Here is a 19,025-nt window from a genome sequence, read left to right as displayed (position 1 = left end):
CTTTTTCTGAGGTAGGAGAGGGGTGGGAAGGGACAAGACAAGAGAAAAGAAATGAAAGAGAGAGAGAGAGAATCATTTTTAGTACAGGATTAGCAGAAATGAACAGCCACATTTGCCTTGCTACCTACCAGTCCACTGAGATTTTTCCTTCTGGATGGACTAAAGTGTATTCAACACTTGTGCTAGAAATGGAATGACCTGTTTCTTTTTCAGAACACCGAGCCAGAAAGCAACCACAGTAGGAGGCAATTTCCGTTAATATCTGAGAAACCAGAGGTATATGCATGCCTTTCAATTACCTTGGTCTTTCAGGCAGCTCACACATTCGGGGACAGGAAAGCTGATGGCATGATAGGAATCCCTGCTGTGACAACCAAAGCACTTACAATTTGTCTTTTTATTTATTCCTGTCAGGCAAAGCTCCAGATTTACACTCAAAACATCAATCATGTAAGGAAATTTGCTTTTCCAAGCCAAGGGTTAACAAGACTGTATAGAAAGACTGTCGTTGTTTGAGAAGAAATGGGCTGATGGTGACTAGATGCGTAGAAGAAGAAAGACAATAAAATATTATTTTTGATTTACAGGCTGAGGACAATTTCCTGTGAAAGGACAAACATAAAGAACTGTCCTGTTATTGCTGCCATTTGCGCGCGTCCTTAGGAGAGGAGACTTGCACTGAATTCCAGGGGTGGGGTTTTAGGTACACAACACATCAGTGATGTTTAAGACAGAGATGCATTGACTTGAGGCATAAAGTGTATGTGCTGCAGAATGAGTGTCCATTATGTAATAATCAGCTGATCAAGTCGGCTGGGAACACAGAGGGGTCAAGGAATTTTCTATAATTGTGAAATGGAATTTTTCTCATCAAAGGTTAAGTTTCCCAGGCATCCTCAAGACAAAGTGATTAACACAAAAGGCTCAGCATTGATGTGTTATTAGACTATTATACAATCCACGAGTGTATTATGACAGTATTTAATAAATGTCTCCAATAGAACTCTAAGTCTGGAAACTCTTCTCTGCACAGATGCTAAGTATTAAGAGAAACTCCTGAGGTCAGGCATGATGTAAAACTGGACAAGCCAACTAAGTGGATGATTAAAGCCCTACTGGATTAAATAGTTTGGTATGATAATAAGGAGCCCTCTGAAGTACTACGGATATGGTGCACAGAATTCATTAAATGTGATTTTCTGCTTGTTCTATCAGTTGTTATTGAGAGTGTTGACATCTCCAACTGTAAGTGTGGATTTATTCATTTGCTTTATGTATTTTGAAGCTCTGTTATTAAGCACATAAACTTTTAGAATCATTATGTCCTTTTGATGAATTGAGCCATTTATTGCCATGAAGTGTCTCTTTATCTCTGATGTATCCTTTGTTTTGAAGTCTACTTTGGATTAATATAGCTATACCAGTTTTCCTTTGACTAGTATAGAGGTAACATATATAAGTGATATATATATAAGTAGAGTATATCAGGGCTCTCCAGAGAAACATACTCTATCTGCGTATCTATCTATCTATCTATCTATCTATGTATCTATGTATCTATGTATCTATCTATGTATCTATCTATCATCTATCTATAAAATATGTTTATTATATATTTATTATGAGGAGTTGTCTTATGTGATTGTGGAGCTCAAGTAGTTCTGCAATCTACCATCTACAAGCTGTAGATCCAGAAAACCCTGGTATAAATTCTAGTCTGAGTCTGAAGCCCTGAGAGCCAGGAGCGCCAATGATGTAAGTCCCATTCAAGGGCAAGAGAAGACCAATGTCTCAGCTCAAGCAGTCAGCCAGTGCCCACCCACACTGGGGAGGGCCATCTGCTTTACTCAACCCAGTGATTCAAATGCCAGTGTCTTCTTGAATCACCCTCACAGACACACCCAGAACAAATGTTTAACTAGATACCTGGGCATCCTGTGGCCCAGTCAAGTTGACACATAAAATTAACTCACAGGTCCACTCCTGGTAAACGTGGCACCTATATGCATCTCCAAAATGTACTTAGTCTCCAAAGAAGGATAATAACAAGGTCATAATTCTACCTAACGTAATATAACTGAAAACATAGTAACTCCTTCCTCAGAGAGGAGGCAAAGAAATTGAGTGATGTTGACTCTCCTTCCTGATATTCTATAACTTAAGTACTGTGATGTAAAATTAATAATACTTAAATACTATGATATAAAGTCAATAATTTTATGTTGCATGATATAGAGATAGCAAAGAAAATGATGATATTTGCAAATACACAACACACACTTGTAACAGAATAAAGAGGAAATACTCATGGCAGTCACAGTCCTCATTTCTGTAACTGGTCATGTGGTTCTACCTGGCATTTATAACTTCTTTCTTCTGCTACCCAATCTGTACTCCCTTCACCTTCAGCAAGCACCTCAGCTAGTGGTGGTTTTCTTACCTGATGGAGTGACCCATATCTTTATTGCTGAATGGTATGGACCATTAGTAGTCCTTCCTGGATTGGGTTGTTGTAGTTTTTCATTGACCTTAATCACAGGGCATAGTAATACTATGAGATGTACTAAAGGAGCTCCTGTATTCCAGACATATTCTTCTTTACCTTCATTGTGGAGTAGTAGTCCAATTTTTCTTTGGCAATCAGGTTCCATCACCCCATCCAGCACGGTTATTTCTTCTCTTCCTGTTGACTCAGAGGCATAAGGAGCCCAAAGTGGCCAGATGGCAGGTGACTCTAGCCAAATAATTGGACAAAACCCATGAATCAGTATATAATCACACATCTGGCCATTTTTGCTTCTAGGCAAAGTGAACAGCTGAGCGCATTGCTCAAAGTTCTGCCCTCTGGGAGGATTTCCCTTAACCACTGTCCTTCAGGGCTATCCCAGAGAGGCATTGATGACATTATACTGATTGGACCAAATAAGAAAGAAAGAACAGCTAGTCTTCAAGCACCACTGGATGTGCTGGATCATATGGCTCAAGTAGCACAGCAGCCCAGGCCTGTTGCAGAATCTTTTCTTGTTCTAGGATCCACTCAGCTCTGGCAGCTTTTGGGTCAGTCAGTAAATGTACTAGAGTAACATCCCCAATTGAGGAACATGTTGCCTCCAAAATCTAAAGAGGTCCAGTAGGCATTGTGCCTTTCATGGTTGTAGGAGGGGCCAGATGCAACAACTTATCCTTCACCTTAGATGGGACATGTTGATATGCTCTAGCACTGGCCTCCTAAAAATTTCACTGAGGTCCTTGAATTTATTCAGATTTCTTTCCCACCTTCTGATATGCAAATGTCTTGCCAATAGGTTTGGACTAGCTGCTATTTCTTTCTTATTTGGTCCAATCAGTGTAATGTCATCAACGCAATGAGTTGGTGTGATATAGAAGAGAAAGGTGATTGAGATCTCGGTGAACTAAATTACAACTTAAATTCCACTTGATCATGGTATATGGTCCTTTAAATGTGCTGTTGAATTTGGTTTGGTAATACTTTGTTGAAGATTTTCACATCTATGTTTATCAGGAAAATTGGTCTGTAATTTTCTTTTCTTGGGGCTTCCTTTCTGGATTTGGTATCAGGGTAATTCTGCCTTCATAAAATGATTTTGGAAGTGTTCCCTTCTTTTCTCTATTTTTTGGAAGAGTTTGAAAGGATTGGTATTAATTCTTCTTTAAGTGTTGTGTATAATTCACCAGTGAAGCTGTCTTGTCCTGGACTTTTGTTTGTTGGCAGGTTTTTGATGACTAATTCAATCTTCTTACTAGTAATTGGTCTTGTCATTTATTCTCATAATATTTCCTTAGTCCAAAAGCCTATCACTACTATCTGATATACCAGTTTATCTACTCTGTTAATCACATGCCAAAGTACAGCTTTTATCATTTTACTACCTTGATCAACAACTTCTTTTGGCTACCCACTATCTTCCAGATACAGTATAACTTGATTTGTCGTTCAACATTTGGCCCTCTGCTATTTAACCATCTTTATTTCTTAATAAAACATTTCTGTTATAGTCCGATAGGGTTTTATTCTTTTACAGAATAAAACATTACAGAATGTTATAGACTGGGAACTGACTAGGCCACAAGTCCTGCCATAAGCCTGCCTACCCTCATCCGCAGGCCTGTGCAGAACCTCTGAGCGTTGGATGTGAGGTAATTAATGATTTTCTTATGATTCCACTGGGATCAAGGTAAAGATAAATTCCTACTGCCCCTCTACTCTCTGAAAAACAAGTCCTCGTTAACCTATCCTTCAGGCTAATAATAAGCAATTTTCCAGGCTCTCCAGCTCCAAGATAGAGCTTCTTTTTGACCACTGTGCATTTAGGAAGGTGTTAGGGCATTGGTCAATTTAATCCTCTGGATTTACCTCTGAGACTATTTGGAGGAAGTGATAGGTAATGTAGAAGGATTCCTTATCTTATGTTTTTTGGTGGCTCCCAAATTGAAAAAGAAGCTATGAGTCACATGTATTTATAAAATTGTGTTCTCCAAATTTATCTTGCTTTCAGGATAACCACATAATTCAATAAATAAAATCCAGGACAGTTTGTCCAGAAGAAATACAAATAAGTAAGGACGTTTTGTTGAGAAAATAAAGTTTGACTTTTACTTAAAGTAAAATGAAGAAGCAAATGCCATTTCTCATGTCATGACTTGGCAAGTTTACACACACACACACACACACACACACACACACATAATGAATCCCATTGTCTTTCTCTCATATTGTTCTTGACTCTATCCATGTTTTCTATTGTCCCAGTTTTAGGGATACCTGTAAAAAATGAGTAAGAAAGAGAAATTCAACAAGTGATCATTCCCAGAGTGCAGCCATACAAAATTGCTTATCAGAAAGTTGTTCTCTGTCAGGGGCCTGGAAGAAAGCTCGCGATTAGCTCACAGGTTACCACTATATCCAGCTGACTGTGCATTCTCTAGTCACACACTTAGGTAATCTGAAGGATAATGGTGGCATTGGGGACTAAATCTAGTAGTAATAAAACACTATTAGAAAATCTTTGTTACAATCTCAGAGTGTCTTGAGGGTTCCAGAAAAAGTGCCTGGTCTTGTATTTTATGCTTTAAAACTAGGGCTGTGCAGGGACAATTCCAATTAAGCAATCCTCCTGGCTTCTTTCCCTGGAAGCCTATTTCTTTCTTCCCATCTGTGATCTTTGTTCTCCTCTTTTCTGGTAAAACTGTTTTAGCCGGGTCAGCCAAGCTAAATGTCCCTGATTTACCAGCAGAGCCCTGGCTCTCACGATGGGGTCAAAGGGCAGGGTACAGAATTGCAAAACAGTGATCCTGAGCCCTTTAAAGCAGTTCTAGTCCCTGAAGCACTCTATCCTAAAGTAAACATGAGTTGAGAAATGATTAAATGTACAAATAATAGTAAGGCAAGCAACAGGAGGAGGAATCTGTTGATTTCTTCAATAGTACTTGAACATGCTTTTCCTCTGTAACTCTAGTTCCCTGAGACCGCTCCACAAGTATTTCTCCCTTGGGTGATATGCCTGCGTTTGAACCATAAAGATGAACCACAGAGGGCCATTGGAGGACTGACTGTCAAGAGAGGCCTCCGGGGGGGCTGGTGGCAATTCTGAGAGGGAATAGTAGTCGTTGGGAGGGCTTAATAGAAATAATTGTTGGGGAGAACTAAGAGATCTACGTTTTTCCTGCCACACAACCTGACTGTGGCTCAACTGCAGGGACTGTGAGGCAGGCACAGCAGGAGCGCCAGCTGCTGAGCTGGGATCTTCTGAATGGAGAGGTCGCCTCTTTTTCAGCCCCCCAAGGAGGGCAGCAGCATTCACGGGATCAGGAACACAGCCCCACGGAGGTGGTATAATCAGTTAGTTGTATATGACAGTTGCTGAGTTTACATTAACATTTGTGATTCTAATGATAAATTTATTCATATTGTTAATACTTATACTGTATAGGGCACCTGGGTGGCTCAGTCGTTAAGCATCTGACTTCAGTTCAAGTCATGACCTCATGCTGAGTTTGAGTCCCACTTTGGGTGAGCTCGAGCCCCACTTCCGGTAAGCCCTGCTTCTCTCTCTCTCTGTCTCTGTCTCTCTCTCTCTCTCTCTCCACCCCTCACTCACTTGTGCCCTCTCTCTCTCTCTCCAAAAAATAAAAATAAAAATAAAAAACATGTATATTGTATAGGTAACATTTACTTAACAATGATTCTATTCTAGGTTTCTAAATGCTTTACATATACATTAATACACTTCATCCCCACAATAGCACCTTGGAGTAGATATCATTACCCTGATTTTACAGATGTGGAAATTGAAGTACAGAGAGGTTAGATGTTTTCCCCCAAGTTACACAACTTGTAAGGAGAGTTGCCGGGATGTGAGGAAAAAATGTGTTGGGAATTCTTGTCAAGAGAGAATCCTAAGATTAGGGTTTAGAGAGATAAAGTTTCAGTGGTAATGTGTGTTTCATGTGCCCGTTCTACCTAGTTTCTTTTCTTTTTAGATTGAAGTACAGTTGACACACAATGTTCTATTAGTTTCAGGTGTACAGCATAGTGATTCAATCGGTCTGTATGTTATGCTTTGCTCACCGTAAGCATAGCTACCATTTGTCATCATGCAACACTATTACAGTACCATGTTCTACCTAATTTCTATCGATCAGTGATGAGGAAGGCTCTTTGTTGGATGCTAGGTGGGATGGAGAATAGTGGTGGAGATATATAAATTAGTATCAAAGTCCTGTGTCAGTGAGTTTATACTCATGTTGAGAATATCCTACAATTCCGAGGTGGCCCAGCTCAAATTCTGACTCTTTGCCCCACGTTTCAAAACTGTCTTGTACAATACTGTGGCTACTAGCTACACATGGCTACTTAAGCTTAACATTAAAAATTTAATTCCTCAGATAGACTAGCTGCATTTCAAGAGCTCAGTTGACACATGTGGCTAGTGGCTACCATATTAGTGTGGATATAGAACGTTTCCATCGCTGCAGAAAGTTCTAGTGGACGGTGCTCTTTTGAAAAGTCTTTTGACTTGAAATAACCTGCCAAAAGACGTCGACTAAACCCATACCTCTTATTTTCTTTTTCTTGCTCTGTTTCATATATGTTATGCTTGGGAACAGCTTCTGACTTCATTAAGAATTTAATGAAAGCCATTACCCTGAAAATGCACCTACACAATTACACACAGAAATTTGCATACAACATTGGTGGTATCATGGACTCTTTGTGTAATGTTTACCCCCTGGAGCTTAGTCAATGACCCCAAAACTTAGTGGCTTAAAACAACAAAGATATACTATATGGTTTTGCGGTTCAGGAATTCAGGAGGAGTTCAGCTTAGTGATTCTGGCTCAGGACTCTTATGAGATTGTAGTAGGGTTGCCAGATTTAGTAAATAAAAATACAAGATGCTCAGTTAAATTTTAATTTTAAATAAACAATAAATATTTTTTTTCAGTATAAGTATGTCTCATGTAATAATCAGGGCATACTTTACTAAAAAATACTCATAGTTCACCTGAAATTCAAATTTAATTGGGCATTCTGTATCTTATCTCATAATCCAGTCAATGTGTCAGCTGAGGTTTTAATCGTCTGAAGACCTTCAGACCTGGGGAGGGCTCATGGATCTATTTCCAAGATTGCACATTAACATAGCTAGCAAGTTAGCTCTGGTTGTTTGCAGCAGATATCAGTTCTTTGCCACATGGAACTCTTTTGGGGCTGTTTGAGTATCCCCCTCACTTGGTAGCTGGATTCCCCCAGAGTAAGTGACTCAAGAGAGTTCAATACCATGTGTGATCTCACCTGGGAAATCACACTTTGTAATTTCTGAAATATTGTATTGATTGCACAGGTCATCTCTATTCATTGTGAGAGGGGACAAGATGAATATCAGAGACAAGAATCGCTGGAGGCCATCTTGGAGGCTGGCTCCATCTTCTAGAATTCAGACACAGAGTTCATAGCATATAAGTTCCAAGAGGGTAGAATTTTTCTATTTTTTTGGTTCATAGTCGTAGCCCTAGTAGCTATAACAATGCCTTGTAAATTTTAGGCACTCAATAAATATTTGTTAAATGAATGAATAAGTGGACTCTGGCCTAAAATATCTGACCTAAAAAATTCCTAGGGTCCCTAGAAGATCGGTAGGAACAAAAGATGCTTCCCCAAAGAGGTTGAGGAGGAAGAGATTAGAATATAGGTAACAGGAATTTGGAAAGGGATGCATCAATTTAATAATGTTGCTAATGAATGATCGTGATGGTTTGGTCGTGTCCAATGAGTACCAGCCTCTGTGTTAGAAACTTCTTGTTATGTACATGATTTCATGTATGTAACCTTTCATGTAGGCATTGTGAAAAAGGGTCAGGAGTTATGATTCAGATGCTGTGAAGAAGATTAACACATGCATACACACACACACGTACATGCACACACATACACACACACACACGCCATTCAAAGGAAGGAGTGCTCTGGGATAACGACAGAAAGAAAACCATGAGATTTAATACAATGCCAGAATGGGTCTTTTGTAGAAAAGTATCGGGCATAGCCTCGACACAAAAATTACAACCTGAGAAAGAACACACAGGTTCAAGTTTATTGTAAGACTGCTTTTTAGAAAGTAAAGCGTGTGGGTAGTAATTCAAGGCTGGCAGAGATAATACAGAACAGGGCTATGTGTGGCAATAACAGTAGTCCTTTTCTTAATGGCAGCAGAATTGTTTCCAGTTCTGTCATTTTTTGATATCTGCTGGGACATAATATTCTAGCTATGTGGCTGTCACTACTGAAATCACAGGTTATCCCTCAAGTGAATTTGTGGGGTTTACTTTTTACTAATGGAAGGTGGCAGGGAGACCATGGAGGGTAAGGAATATATCACTACTCCAAGATCCCTATGCTAGACGCCATCTCTATCCTCAAAATGCTGCAAGTCTGTAGGTTGTGAGGATGAAGACAGGAGTCAGTTGTAGAAAAAGCCTAGCAGTTTATTTCCTGGTGGTTTACAGAAGGATGCTTATCTCTCTACACCTCCTCAGGAGCGTCTGCAAGGCAGCTTCAGCTGCTCTCTGGACACTGATACAGGGGTCTTGCCGAAGTGCTTGGAGCCCTGAAACAAAGAAGAGCAAAGTTCAGTGAACGAGGAAAGCCAAGGCTCAAGCTCTGCCTTCCTGTGAGGTTCCATTGTTCAGGGTCAGCTCTATGCAGAGCCCTGGGTCCATGCTTACATTCCATGCCAACAGGTAGGATTTGGATCTGCAAGGTGAGGATCTATTTTAACACTGACATAGGGGAAGAGGAGATCCTGACCTTGTGATCAGTAGGTTTATAGACAATCAGAAAATAATGGTCTGTTGGGAATGATGCCTGCAAAGAGCTGGATCTGGGGGTTGCTTTATACTCTGGAGAAATCCCAGGATCTAGGGAGTATTAGAGACAATAATGAGGTACTATGATTTTCAGTTTCTGGGCTCACATGGGACTTGGTGCATAATTAACTTCTCCTTCTCACAGATATTTCTCTGACAACAGGCTGCGCAGAAACTAGGGTTGGTACTCACGTGTGGTCAGTTGCTCTTTGTCTAATAACTGCACATATTGGTTGGTCAGATTGAGAACAATGGCATCTAAAATCAACAGGAGAAACAGGTGCTAATTTCGTTATAGAGGAAGAGGCCATGAAAAACTGGTCAGGTTAGGCTGTGCTCCTGGTCAGAAGTTAAATGGTCTGGCTAGTGAATGAGCAAACTCTATGACTCCCTTTGTGCCCCCAGAATGATGCTGGGCTAATGTCTATTGGGTGTTAAGTGTCATGTGTGGAAGTGGTCCCTCGGCCAATGTGCATTTGGGAAAGTTCACCCGGTGTCCTCGCAGGGCATGCCGGTTGTTGTCAGGGTTTCTAACGTGTGTAAGATATGATCCCTGTCTTCAAAAAGTTTACAGTGTAGCTGGGGGGATCATATACATGACCCAATAAGGAATCCTTATGTTTTAACTCAGTCTTACAGGTGGCCCATTCACAGTGGGCTGGATTAGTTGGAACTGGATTCAGGATAAATTTTAGAATTTCATGATAGAAGATCCTGAGGGATTCACTTACTTTCCTCTTTTATTTTATAGATCAGACAAAAAGGCAACACAGAGAATTTAAGTGAATTGTCCAGCATCACAGAGCAGAGCCAAGGTCTGCTGGCCTCTTGACCCACACACTGTCCACTTGTATCATGTTGCTGCTAAAACTCTCAGCTTCAGGGCGCCTGGGTGGCGCAGTCGGTTAAGCGTCCGACTTCAGCCAGGTCACGATCTCGAGGTCCAGGAGTTCGAGCCCCGCGTCAGGCTCTGGGCTGATGGCTCAGAGCCTGGAGCCTATTTCCGATTCTGTGTCTCCCTCTCTCTCTGCCCCTCCCCCGTTCATGCTCTGTCTCTCTCTGTCCCGAAAATAAATAAACGTTGAAAAAAAAAAATTTAAAACTCTCAGCTTCAACTGAGCTTAAAAGGTTTACCATGGCTTATGTTAAGGGACAATGCAAAAGAAACCATTTAGGCAGTGGCAGCCGGCTGGGAGCAATGACTCAGGCAAAAGAAAGAGTGATGACTTGGAACCAGAGAAGCATGAGGGCCCAGTAGGGAGGAGGGTCTAGTAGGAGGAGAGGAGGTGTTGGGAAGTCAGAAGATGTTTGCAAAAGAGAACAAGTTGGTTCCTTTGAGGGAAGATGTTCCAAGAGGTAAAATGAATTCCTTTCTGGCATTTCTTTTTTGGTCACACCAGTCATACTTGTGTTCATGCTAGAGTAGCTTCCAGTCAAAGCAAAAGTGGATGGGAAGGAGCAACATAACTGAGTAGGGAGTGCAGATGTGCCCTCACCTGTGAGTTTGACAGCAGCACTCCGGATCATCTCCCAGTTGCTGCTGAAGAAGGTGAAAGAGTGTGTGTGGAGGATCCACAGGATTTCCTGGTTTCTCTTTGCCTAAAAGAGATGTATTTTACAAAGAGGACAAAGAGGGAAAGTGACTCTGTGTGAAATTTGGCACCCTCTAGGTCCCGCAAAAGGAAATCTAAAGACCAGTGAACACTCACAGAGCCATTATTTTACTGGAATATGTCTTCTGGCCATTTCAAACCTGAATTTAATCAGAAAAGTACTGGGGGGGGGGGTGGGCGGGTAGGAGCACCTGGGTGGCTCAGTCAGTTAAGCATCCAACTCTTGATTTCTGCTCAGGTCGTGATCTCATGGTTCATAAGTTCGAGCCCTGCATCAGGCTCCATGCTGCCCATACAGAGTCTACTTGGGATTCTCTCTCCCCTTCTCTCTCTGCTACTCCCACAGGCATGCTCTCTCTCTCTCTCTCTCAAAATAAATAAATAAATAAACTTATAAAAAAGAAAAGTCCTGGGGCTTTTGGGACTAATCAACAGATGGGTTTCAGGAATCTTGAAGAACAGATCCCAGTCAGGACTTGGAAAAGAGCAGAGAGTAATGTGGCAGGACACCAAGAATCATTGCTGTCTCTCCAAGACAGTTCTGACTCTGGCCAGAGATCCTTGCTGTGTTGTTTGCTTGTCTGGGATTTGCCTGGACTCTTGGCTATGGCTTTGCAGGCAGCATTTACTGCATGCTCACCAGTTTCACACAGAGTTGCCGGTAGAAATCTCTGGCCCTTGGTAGATCCTGACCGTCGAGGAGATGATCTAACACCCCATAGAGTTCCTGAAGGCCCAGAAAAGGGATGCAGATGATCAGGACATCACGGCAAGCCTAAGGAACAGAGTTCTTTGAGTCACAGTCCAGAATACTGGATTGTCTTCTGGAAGAGTGGGGTGCTGCCTAGGGCTGGGAGAGTGGTAGTGGATGCCTGCAATGTGAGGGGCTTACGATCTATGCTGGCACCTTCCCAGATTCAAGGATGGAAGAACAATCTGAGAGACAGGGCAAGAAAGAACCTAGGGCTGGAGAAGCGGTTTTCAGGTCTAGTTGGGAGTGGTGGCCTCAGATCTGGCTTCTGGTCCAGCTCGACCAGCTCTCCTGGCACTTCTGGCCAAGGGGTGGGGGGTCGAAGGGGTGGGGCGGAGGTGCGGGTGTCTGTGCAAGCACCACTTACAGTTCCAATCTTGGGATTGGGATCCCAGAGGTGGAGAAGGAATGAAATCATGCTCTTTTTTATTTCTTCCGCAAAAAAAATCTTCCACCTTCTTCCTGTTAGGGATGCCAGATTCTCAAATAAGAAGATGGCAGTCAGTCTCACATCATCCTGCTCCTGTGACGACAGATGCATGTCATGGGTGAGTCCCCATCACAGGCTATTCCCGGCCTGTGTCCACCCCCCACCCTGCCCTGTCCCACTTCAGCAGAGGGAGGCTGTGCCCCGGGCACTAGTGCGCTCCAGTCACTGCCCTCATGTGTGCCAAGAACACTCTTTCTTTTCCAGAAGCTCTGCACTCACACTCCACGAGTTTAAATGACCATGGGTCTGGGACTTGGTTTCTGTCAGTTGAGTAGCTACTGGGGAAACATGACCACAGGGACGGTAAACAGGCCAGGAAGGGTTCCTGCTTATGTATTTTATACAAATTAGCCCGACTGCACCACTAGCCTAGACTTATGGGGCTTCAAATCTAAATTGCCCAAGGCCTAAGGCTCTTCTCCAAGGTCCCAAATACTTTCCAATATGATGAAAGGCAACTCGGAAGACCCTTGGTCTCAGAGACAGAGAATAAACAAATAGTGCTTAGCCCTACCCTTGCATATAAGAAGTTCTGGAACTTCCTTGCTTGTTGTCCAGGACGGTTAGACAATGATTTTAAGAACCAAAGGGTGAGGTGGTGGAGAAAGATGGTCTTCTATCATCCCCCAAACCTTGCTGATATTGTTCACAGCTCTAACAAACACTGATGGATTTTCTAGAGGTTCTTCTTTTTTTCCTCCCAGGTCCAGAAAAGTAGTTTAAGATACCCATATAAAGGCAGAGTGATGAAGGGAAAAGTTGTTCTGAGTAGCAGAATATTATATTTTGGATTAGCGATAAACAAGGGCCAACTTTTGAAAAGCATCCCCACGAATATGAGGGGGAGAAGATAGGGAAGTATTAATTTTGGTGGCAAGAGGGAATGTATCAGAAGTGGGCACAGAAGCAAAAATGACAGAAAAAAGGAAGTTAATAAAGATCTTCCAGAAAAAAGAAAGACGGCTGGTTGGGACCAGGCCAGAAAAGTTAAATGAATACATGAGATGTGACCTTGTATAATGGAAAAAGAAGTAGAAATTTCGATGTACTAGAAAAAAAATTTTTTTTTAAGTTTATTTATTCTGAGAGAGAGAGAGGGAGAGAGAGGGTTGGGGAGGGGCAGAGAATCCCAAGCAGGCTCTGCAATATCAGCTCGATGCGGGGCTCAAACTCACAAACTGTGAGATCATGACCTAATCAAGAGTTGGACGCTTTACTGACTGAGCCACCCAGGTGCCCCTAAATGTTTTATTTTCAAGTAATCTCCACACTTAACATGGGCTTGAACTTATATCCCTGAGATCAAGAGTTGCATGCTCTCCTGACTGAACCAGCTATGCTCCCTAAAAGGTCTCTTTTTAGAAAAAAAGAAAGCAAACCAATAACAAAATACCTAAAAAGGTATTTACTTTTTTCAAAATCTTTAAAATTTTCCCAAATCAAATAATAGGACCTAATGATAGGTTATGGAATGATCAACCAGTTGGATGATGAAAAAGCAGAAAAGAAGCAATGAACCTGTTGTAGGTGCTGGGAAAGATCCTAGAATTTAGTGTCCTTGTTTCGAGTTGAGAGAGTGGAGTCATAGAGAGTAAGGTGGCTGCTCAGGGACGAGGATGGGCGCAAGCAGGGAATGGAGCATGGCATGGCAGCCATATTTTCCGTTCTGCCCCTTCACTGAAGTGTCACCATGTTTTAAGAATTCCAAGGAAGTGATTAAATATTGAAAGAAACGGAGGGGGGAAGAAGTTTGGAGATTATAGAATTTTATGCTTAATATATAGATTAAAACTGCATGGGCAAGATTTCATAGAGTATAAATTTATTTGTGAGAAGAGAGCATTGCCAGAGAAAAAAATAGCATGGCATTACTAAGACCTAAGTTTTATCAAACTTCACTTTTATACAAATATGATGGAATTAATACCTGTTAAGGATGAGAAAGTGCTAACCTAACAACCAGCAAGACTTTAGTTGTTTTTTTTTTTTCTTTTGCATAAGACTGAGAAACATTATGTTGACCACAAAACTCATAGGTGATTATTGCAGGCTCCGATCCAAGAGAATTATCATCACTGGACCAACAACAGCCTGGGGAACCTAACAAACAGGTGGGGGCCCTGAAGGGGTTGCTTCAGCTCTTTGTTGTCGAAGATTGTCATCAATGATCTGTGTAATGGAAAAAAAAGAGAAAAGAACATCTTTGTTATTTTACAGAAGATACATCATTGGAAGATACAGCATTGAGTGGGAGCCAAGAAAGCAGTTTTGAGGACAAGATGAGAATTAAAAAGTAATGTTGATAACACTGGAGAAGGTAGCTGGAAACAAGCAGAAAGCTGCTGTCAAAGGAAACTAAAAAATACAAAACTGGAGAATTATTGACTGTGGGTATATATTACAGACTAAAATCCAGAAGTCTATACAGTTAACGGATTGTCAAAGAGTCAGGAGGAAAGGGCAAGAGTTAAAAAAAAAAAAAATTGGAGTGGATAAATAAAAAAATCAGACCTGAGAGGTAATTTTTCTTCAGGTTGTATTCAATACTCTGCAGGCCACATCTAGAGATACAACACAGTCACTGGCTTGTAAAATATTTAAGGAGCTGAAAAATTAGGCTTATTATGAATAATGAAGGAAATGAAGACTTTTCAGTCTGGAGACTAGAAGGTAGAAAGGCAATTTAATCAAGCCTTAATGTTTAAGAGGAGGAAACCAGCAGTTTTCCATCTCCTCTGACAACAAACATGAGGAAACAGTTTTCGATTATAAAAAACAGATATAAGTTGGAGGTGAAAGAGATTTTACACTGATGACGGTGAATAAGCCAAAAATAATAATAAAATCTAGTTTTCTGGAAGGTATAAAGGAAAATGACTTTCCTCTGTTCTAGGGTCACCAACTGATCTTTTTTGAAATTTATTTCTAGGCTATTGACTAGATTGGGGGTTGGCAAGTTCTTTCTGTAAAGGGCCAGACAGTAACTAATTTAGACTTTGGGGGCCATATGGTTTCTGTAACAGCTAATCAACTCTGCAGATGAAGTGTGAAAGCAACCATAGACAATATGTAACCGGTGAGCGTGGCTGTGCTCCGAATAAAACCTAATTTATGAAGAGATGCTCGGGGCGGGATTTGGCCCACTGGCTATAGTTTATACCGACTCCTCGATGAAGTGAACCACACAAGCATTTTGAACCTTTGAATCTTGATGTGGAAAAGAGTGTTGGAGATGACAAGGTCTTTACTGGGGCCTTTGTTCTGTGTTGAGTTCTGCGGTAATTTTTGGGAATGACACAGGAGAGAGAGGAAAGCTGTGAAAGGGAATATACGTGAGGGTATTGCCCTTATGGGCAAGTGGAGCTCAATCCTTGTGATGGGTGAGGAAGCTGGGAAGTTTATTTGCAAACTTGTGTTTCTTATTGTTTATTTCCTGTTTGTTCTCATTTGTCTGGCCCACCCTGCTCAGAGCAATCCTGATTCCCAGGCCAGAGAGTACCCTCAGGCCGAGAGAGAGGCAAGAAGCCAGCAGCCTGCATAAGAACTGTACAAGTGACCTCTGTGCAGGTGACCTGTGTGCGGGTGACCACAGGGGAAGGCCAAGGAATATGGATGGGACACCAGCATTGCCTGCTACCAGCACCACCTGAATCTCTTTCTGTTCACTCACTCCTGGGAGGGCAGAATTCTGAACAGACTCACTTACGTCTTCAAAGAAGGTTCTAGTTTGCAGCACTATTTCTTTGAAGTAGAAGCTCACATCCCGGTCTGTGAGCAGCTCCAGGATCTTTTTTAGAGCCTTCAAGCTTTCACAGACAACCTCGGTGCGGGCCAGGTGATATAGGCCTCTGATGATAGATTCCAGTATTATCTGCTTATGCTTCTTCACCTATTTGGAAATAAGGTCTCGTAATCTTGAAAATTGCTCTCTGTGTATCTAGAATAGGGTAGGAGACTCCCAAGGAAACTGGAATTCTGTTAGGGTCACATATACTTCAACTCCAGAGATACCACTGTAGCAATTTCTTTTGGATTTTTACTTAATTGCTATACAAGCACGAGATGTGGGTTAGTAAATAATTATTTTAAACTCTGATTAAGTGTCCCCCGCACCTACCCCAACTCCCTTTACCTTGTGAGGGGCTCCAGAAGTTGTATTACCAAGCCCTCGGATGGCCATTTGCCTCAAAATGGCGTTGGAGTCCCAGGCACTCTGATCCATCAGGATCAGCACTTCCCGTAGATTCCCATGCTTCCAAAGGATCGGCTCCTTCATGAGCTGAAAACAACCACTTCACCCCTTTAGTTAAAGGAGTGGCCTCTCTTCAGGAGAATGATAAGTGCATCATAACTATAGTTAAAGACTAGCACCCGGCTGCTCTTGGAGCCGGGGAGAAAGCCCTCAGGTGAATCAGCAAGTCTGGCAGAAAGGAATCTCTCTATTTGAGCAGCCCACAGACCAAGATTACATGGTGATGAGAACCACACTACCCAGTTAAGTAGGATGTCTCTAATCTAAATGGAAAAACAGGAAAACGGGAGTTACTGGCAATGTTCTTTCTCCGGGTTGTCTGGGACAACCTTTATGGCAGGGTGTGAGGGGACAATAATATAGTTCTTGGTAACTTTTTGTTTTGTCCCTGTCATATCTATCGTCCACCCTTCTCTGTCCTGGGAGGTTGGTTCCGGCAGACTGGAGCGAAGGAAGAGGTTTGGGTGAGTTCTTTTTCCTCTCTCGTTCCCTTCTCAGGTACTGTATTTCTGGCAGCGGCTGAATCTCAGTACTACCAAAACTCTCCTGAAAGGCCCTCTTCTGTGGTTCCAGCTCCCACTGAACTGCTGACCCTAAGAGAAATGCCCCCAAGGGGACCCAGAGAGCCTGCTGGGCAGTGACATGACTGTTCTCTCTTGCCTCAGAGAAGAAAGCTGTGCCGGTTATCCGGTAGTTCTCTGAGGAGGAGGTGAGAGATGCAAACAGTTGCTCCATGATGTCTAGTATGACTCCATGTTGCCACAGCGCCATGCTCCTAGAAAATGCAAGGCTCCAATTGTAGCAGAGACTTTTTTCTTTCTAAACAATGGAGGAGATTTTAGTCTATTTCTCTCTCAGGGAAATAAATGATCTCAAAAGGAATGTTCCATGAAAGAGCACTAAGGATTTGGGCTCTTCCCACCGTCCCTTCCCATCTGCCTTTGCTCTTTCTTCCCTCTTTTTTCCCCTGGACTACAGATCCTTGGTGAGTCCATTGCTTCCAGTAAAGTTGCCTACATGGCAGTTTTTACTCTGTTTTTAATTTTTCTCCTTTGTATCCAGTTCTCGAATGTCCACACATTACCTGGCCAGTGCACATACTCCTACATGGTGGGTACTGGGGCTGCTGAGAAGGGTCCATAAGTTGTCCCCCTCATCAGATTCCTTGGCAAGGCCCTCTTTCATGGCTTGGGCTTGCACACACTTCAGAGTTGTGATTGAGAGCCTGAAGGAGACAGTGGGCACCACAAAAGTAAGTCAACCCCATACAGGGAGTTGCGAATCCCAAGTTCACTCTTTCTGTTCCCCACAAGGCTGCTTCACCCTGGATTAATGGATGTTGTGTGAGGGAAAAAACCAGACAGCCTGATCTCACACTTCAGTTTTGGGGCCAAAGGGGACACTGAGGTGATTTGGACCAGTAAATAATGCCACAAAATTTTGTTAACCTCTCATGAGAAAATAAAGCCCTAAAGATGGAAAGTGCCAAATACTGTATTTCACTGATTCTGAAACAGCCCTTCAGAAGCAGGATGCGGCTTGCAATGGATAGTGTGTTATGACAGTTGGCCAGACAGTGGTTGTGGTGTAGTTGTTATTACCAGTGCGTGCACACGAACATGCATGGATTTAGGCACGGTTGTTTATACTGTTGTCATTTTGGTAACATTGTGTTATTGGAACTACATGTGTTGGGTCTAACCGTTGTTTAAAATGTCTTTACAAAGTGGATTTGAGGGGTGCCCGGGTAGCTCAGTCTGTTAAGCGTCTGACTTCAGCTCAGGTCATGATCTCACAGTCTGTGAGTTTGAGCCCCGCGTCGGGCTCTGTGCTGACAGCTCAGAGCCTGGAGCCTGCTTTGGATTCTGTGTCTCCCTCTCTCTCTACCCCTCCCCACTCACACTCTGTTCCTCAGAATGAATAAACGTGAAAAAAAATGATTAAAAAAAAAAACTAAGGTGGATTTGACATTGGAATGAAAAGTTATGCAAAAGGGCACAGAAACAGAGCGTTGTGATGTAGGATCAAAATGTGCACCTAATAATTCTCAAAGAGCTCTTTGAATAAATACATAGTAAAACATTTAAAGTATCACAAAGCATTGATTCATGGCTTAATCAGGATTCTTTCTTTCTTTTTCAATAGTGCACAAAATAATTTTGCTTCCTTCAATTGGCGATACCTTAAATTTAATAAAATATGGTATTTATTTCTATTTTTCTTCTTTCCTTGGTGGCGTTGACTATCCCAGAATTCCAGCTTGCTTTGAAGGGTCTCAAAGAAAGAAAACAAATGGAGCAGGACAGGCTCTCTATGGAAGCAAACAGAGCTGCTATTCGTTGTTACGTGACCATTCTGGGCAACTGTGCTGGGTACTGCTCAGGGAGGAAGAGCAACAGGGCTCAAGGGCAGTGTGGAGACTCATTGCCTCATGGGTAGTCGAGGCCACGCCAGGAGGCATAGGCGTTGAGTGACAGAGCCCCTCCTCTAAAGTCTGGGGTCCAGACAGCTCTGGCAGGCCCTCTGGCCTGG

General features: G+C 42.2%; 1 protein-coding gene and 1 long non-coding RNA gene across 6 annotated transcripts in view; one reads left to right on the top strand and one right to left on the bottom strand.

Moving 5' to 3' along the window:
- The first annotated feature begins 1,552 nt into the window (after positions 1-1,552).
- Positions 1,553-18,975, top strand: LOC106970904 (uncharacterized). Of its 3 annotated transcripts, none has more exons than XR_008289637.1 (7): positions 1,553-5,848; positions 5,952-6,053; positions 10,139-10,202; positions 12,221-12,299; positions 14,243-14,352; positions 14,459-17,202; positions 18,745-18,975. It is a non-coding gene; the product is annotated as an uncharacterized LOC106970904 (long non-coding RNA). The 3 variants fall into 3 exon arrangements; XR_008289638.1 differs by lacking the exon at positions 18,745-18,975 and having other exon boundaries at positions 14,459-15,960; positions 16,992-18,708; XR_008289635.1 differs by lacking the exon at positions 18,745-18,975 and having other exon boundaries at positions 14,459-18,708.
- Positions 8,986-19,025, bottom strand: part of MROH2B (maestro heat like repeat family member 2B) — a 68,857-nt gene continuing 58,817 nt past the window's right edge. Inside the window, exons 35-43 of one of the 3 annotated variants that reach the window (XM_027075902.2) lie at positions 17,578-17,718; positions 17,154-17,268; positions 16,374-16,520; positions 15,948-16,130; positions 12,119-12,274; positions 11,641-11,775; positions 10,884-10,986; positions 9,580-9,645; positions 8,986-9,128 (exon numbers count right to left, since the gene is read on the bottom strand). In XM_027075902.2, coding sequence (XP_026931703.1) covers positions 9,022-9,128; positions 9,580-9,645; positions 10,884-10,986; positions 11,641-11,775; positions 12,119-12,274; positions 15,948-16,130; positions 16,374-16,520; positions 17,154-17,268; positions 17,578-17,718 — 1,153 coding nt within the window. In that variant the 3' untranslated portion in view covers positions 8,986-9,021. Of the gene's footprint in view, positions 9,129-9,579; positions 9,646-10,883; positions 10,987-11,640; positions 11,776-12,118; positions 12,275-14,164; positions 14,411-15,947; positions 16,131-16,373; positions 16,521-17,153; positions 17,269-17,577; positions 17,719-19,025 lie in introns of those variants that run through there. The other 2 variants (XM_027075906.2, XM_053201136.1) reach the window with 2 other exon arrangements.

Source organism: Acinonyx jubatus, chromosome A1, assembly GCF_027475565.1.
Source record: "Acinonyx jubatus isolate Ajub_Pintada_27869175 chromosome A1, VMU_Ajub_asm_v1.0, whole genome shotgun sequence".
Classification (NCBI taxonomy): Eukaryota; Metazoa; Chordata; class Mammalia; order Carnivora; family Felidae; genus Acinonyx; species Acinonyx jubatus.
Note: the sequence above shows the minus strand (reverse complement) of the source record. Positions and strands in the feature narration are given on the sequence as shown.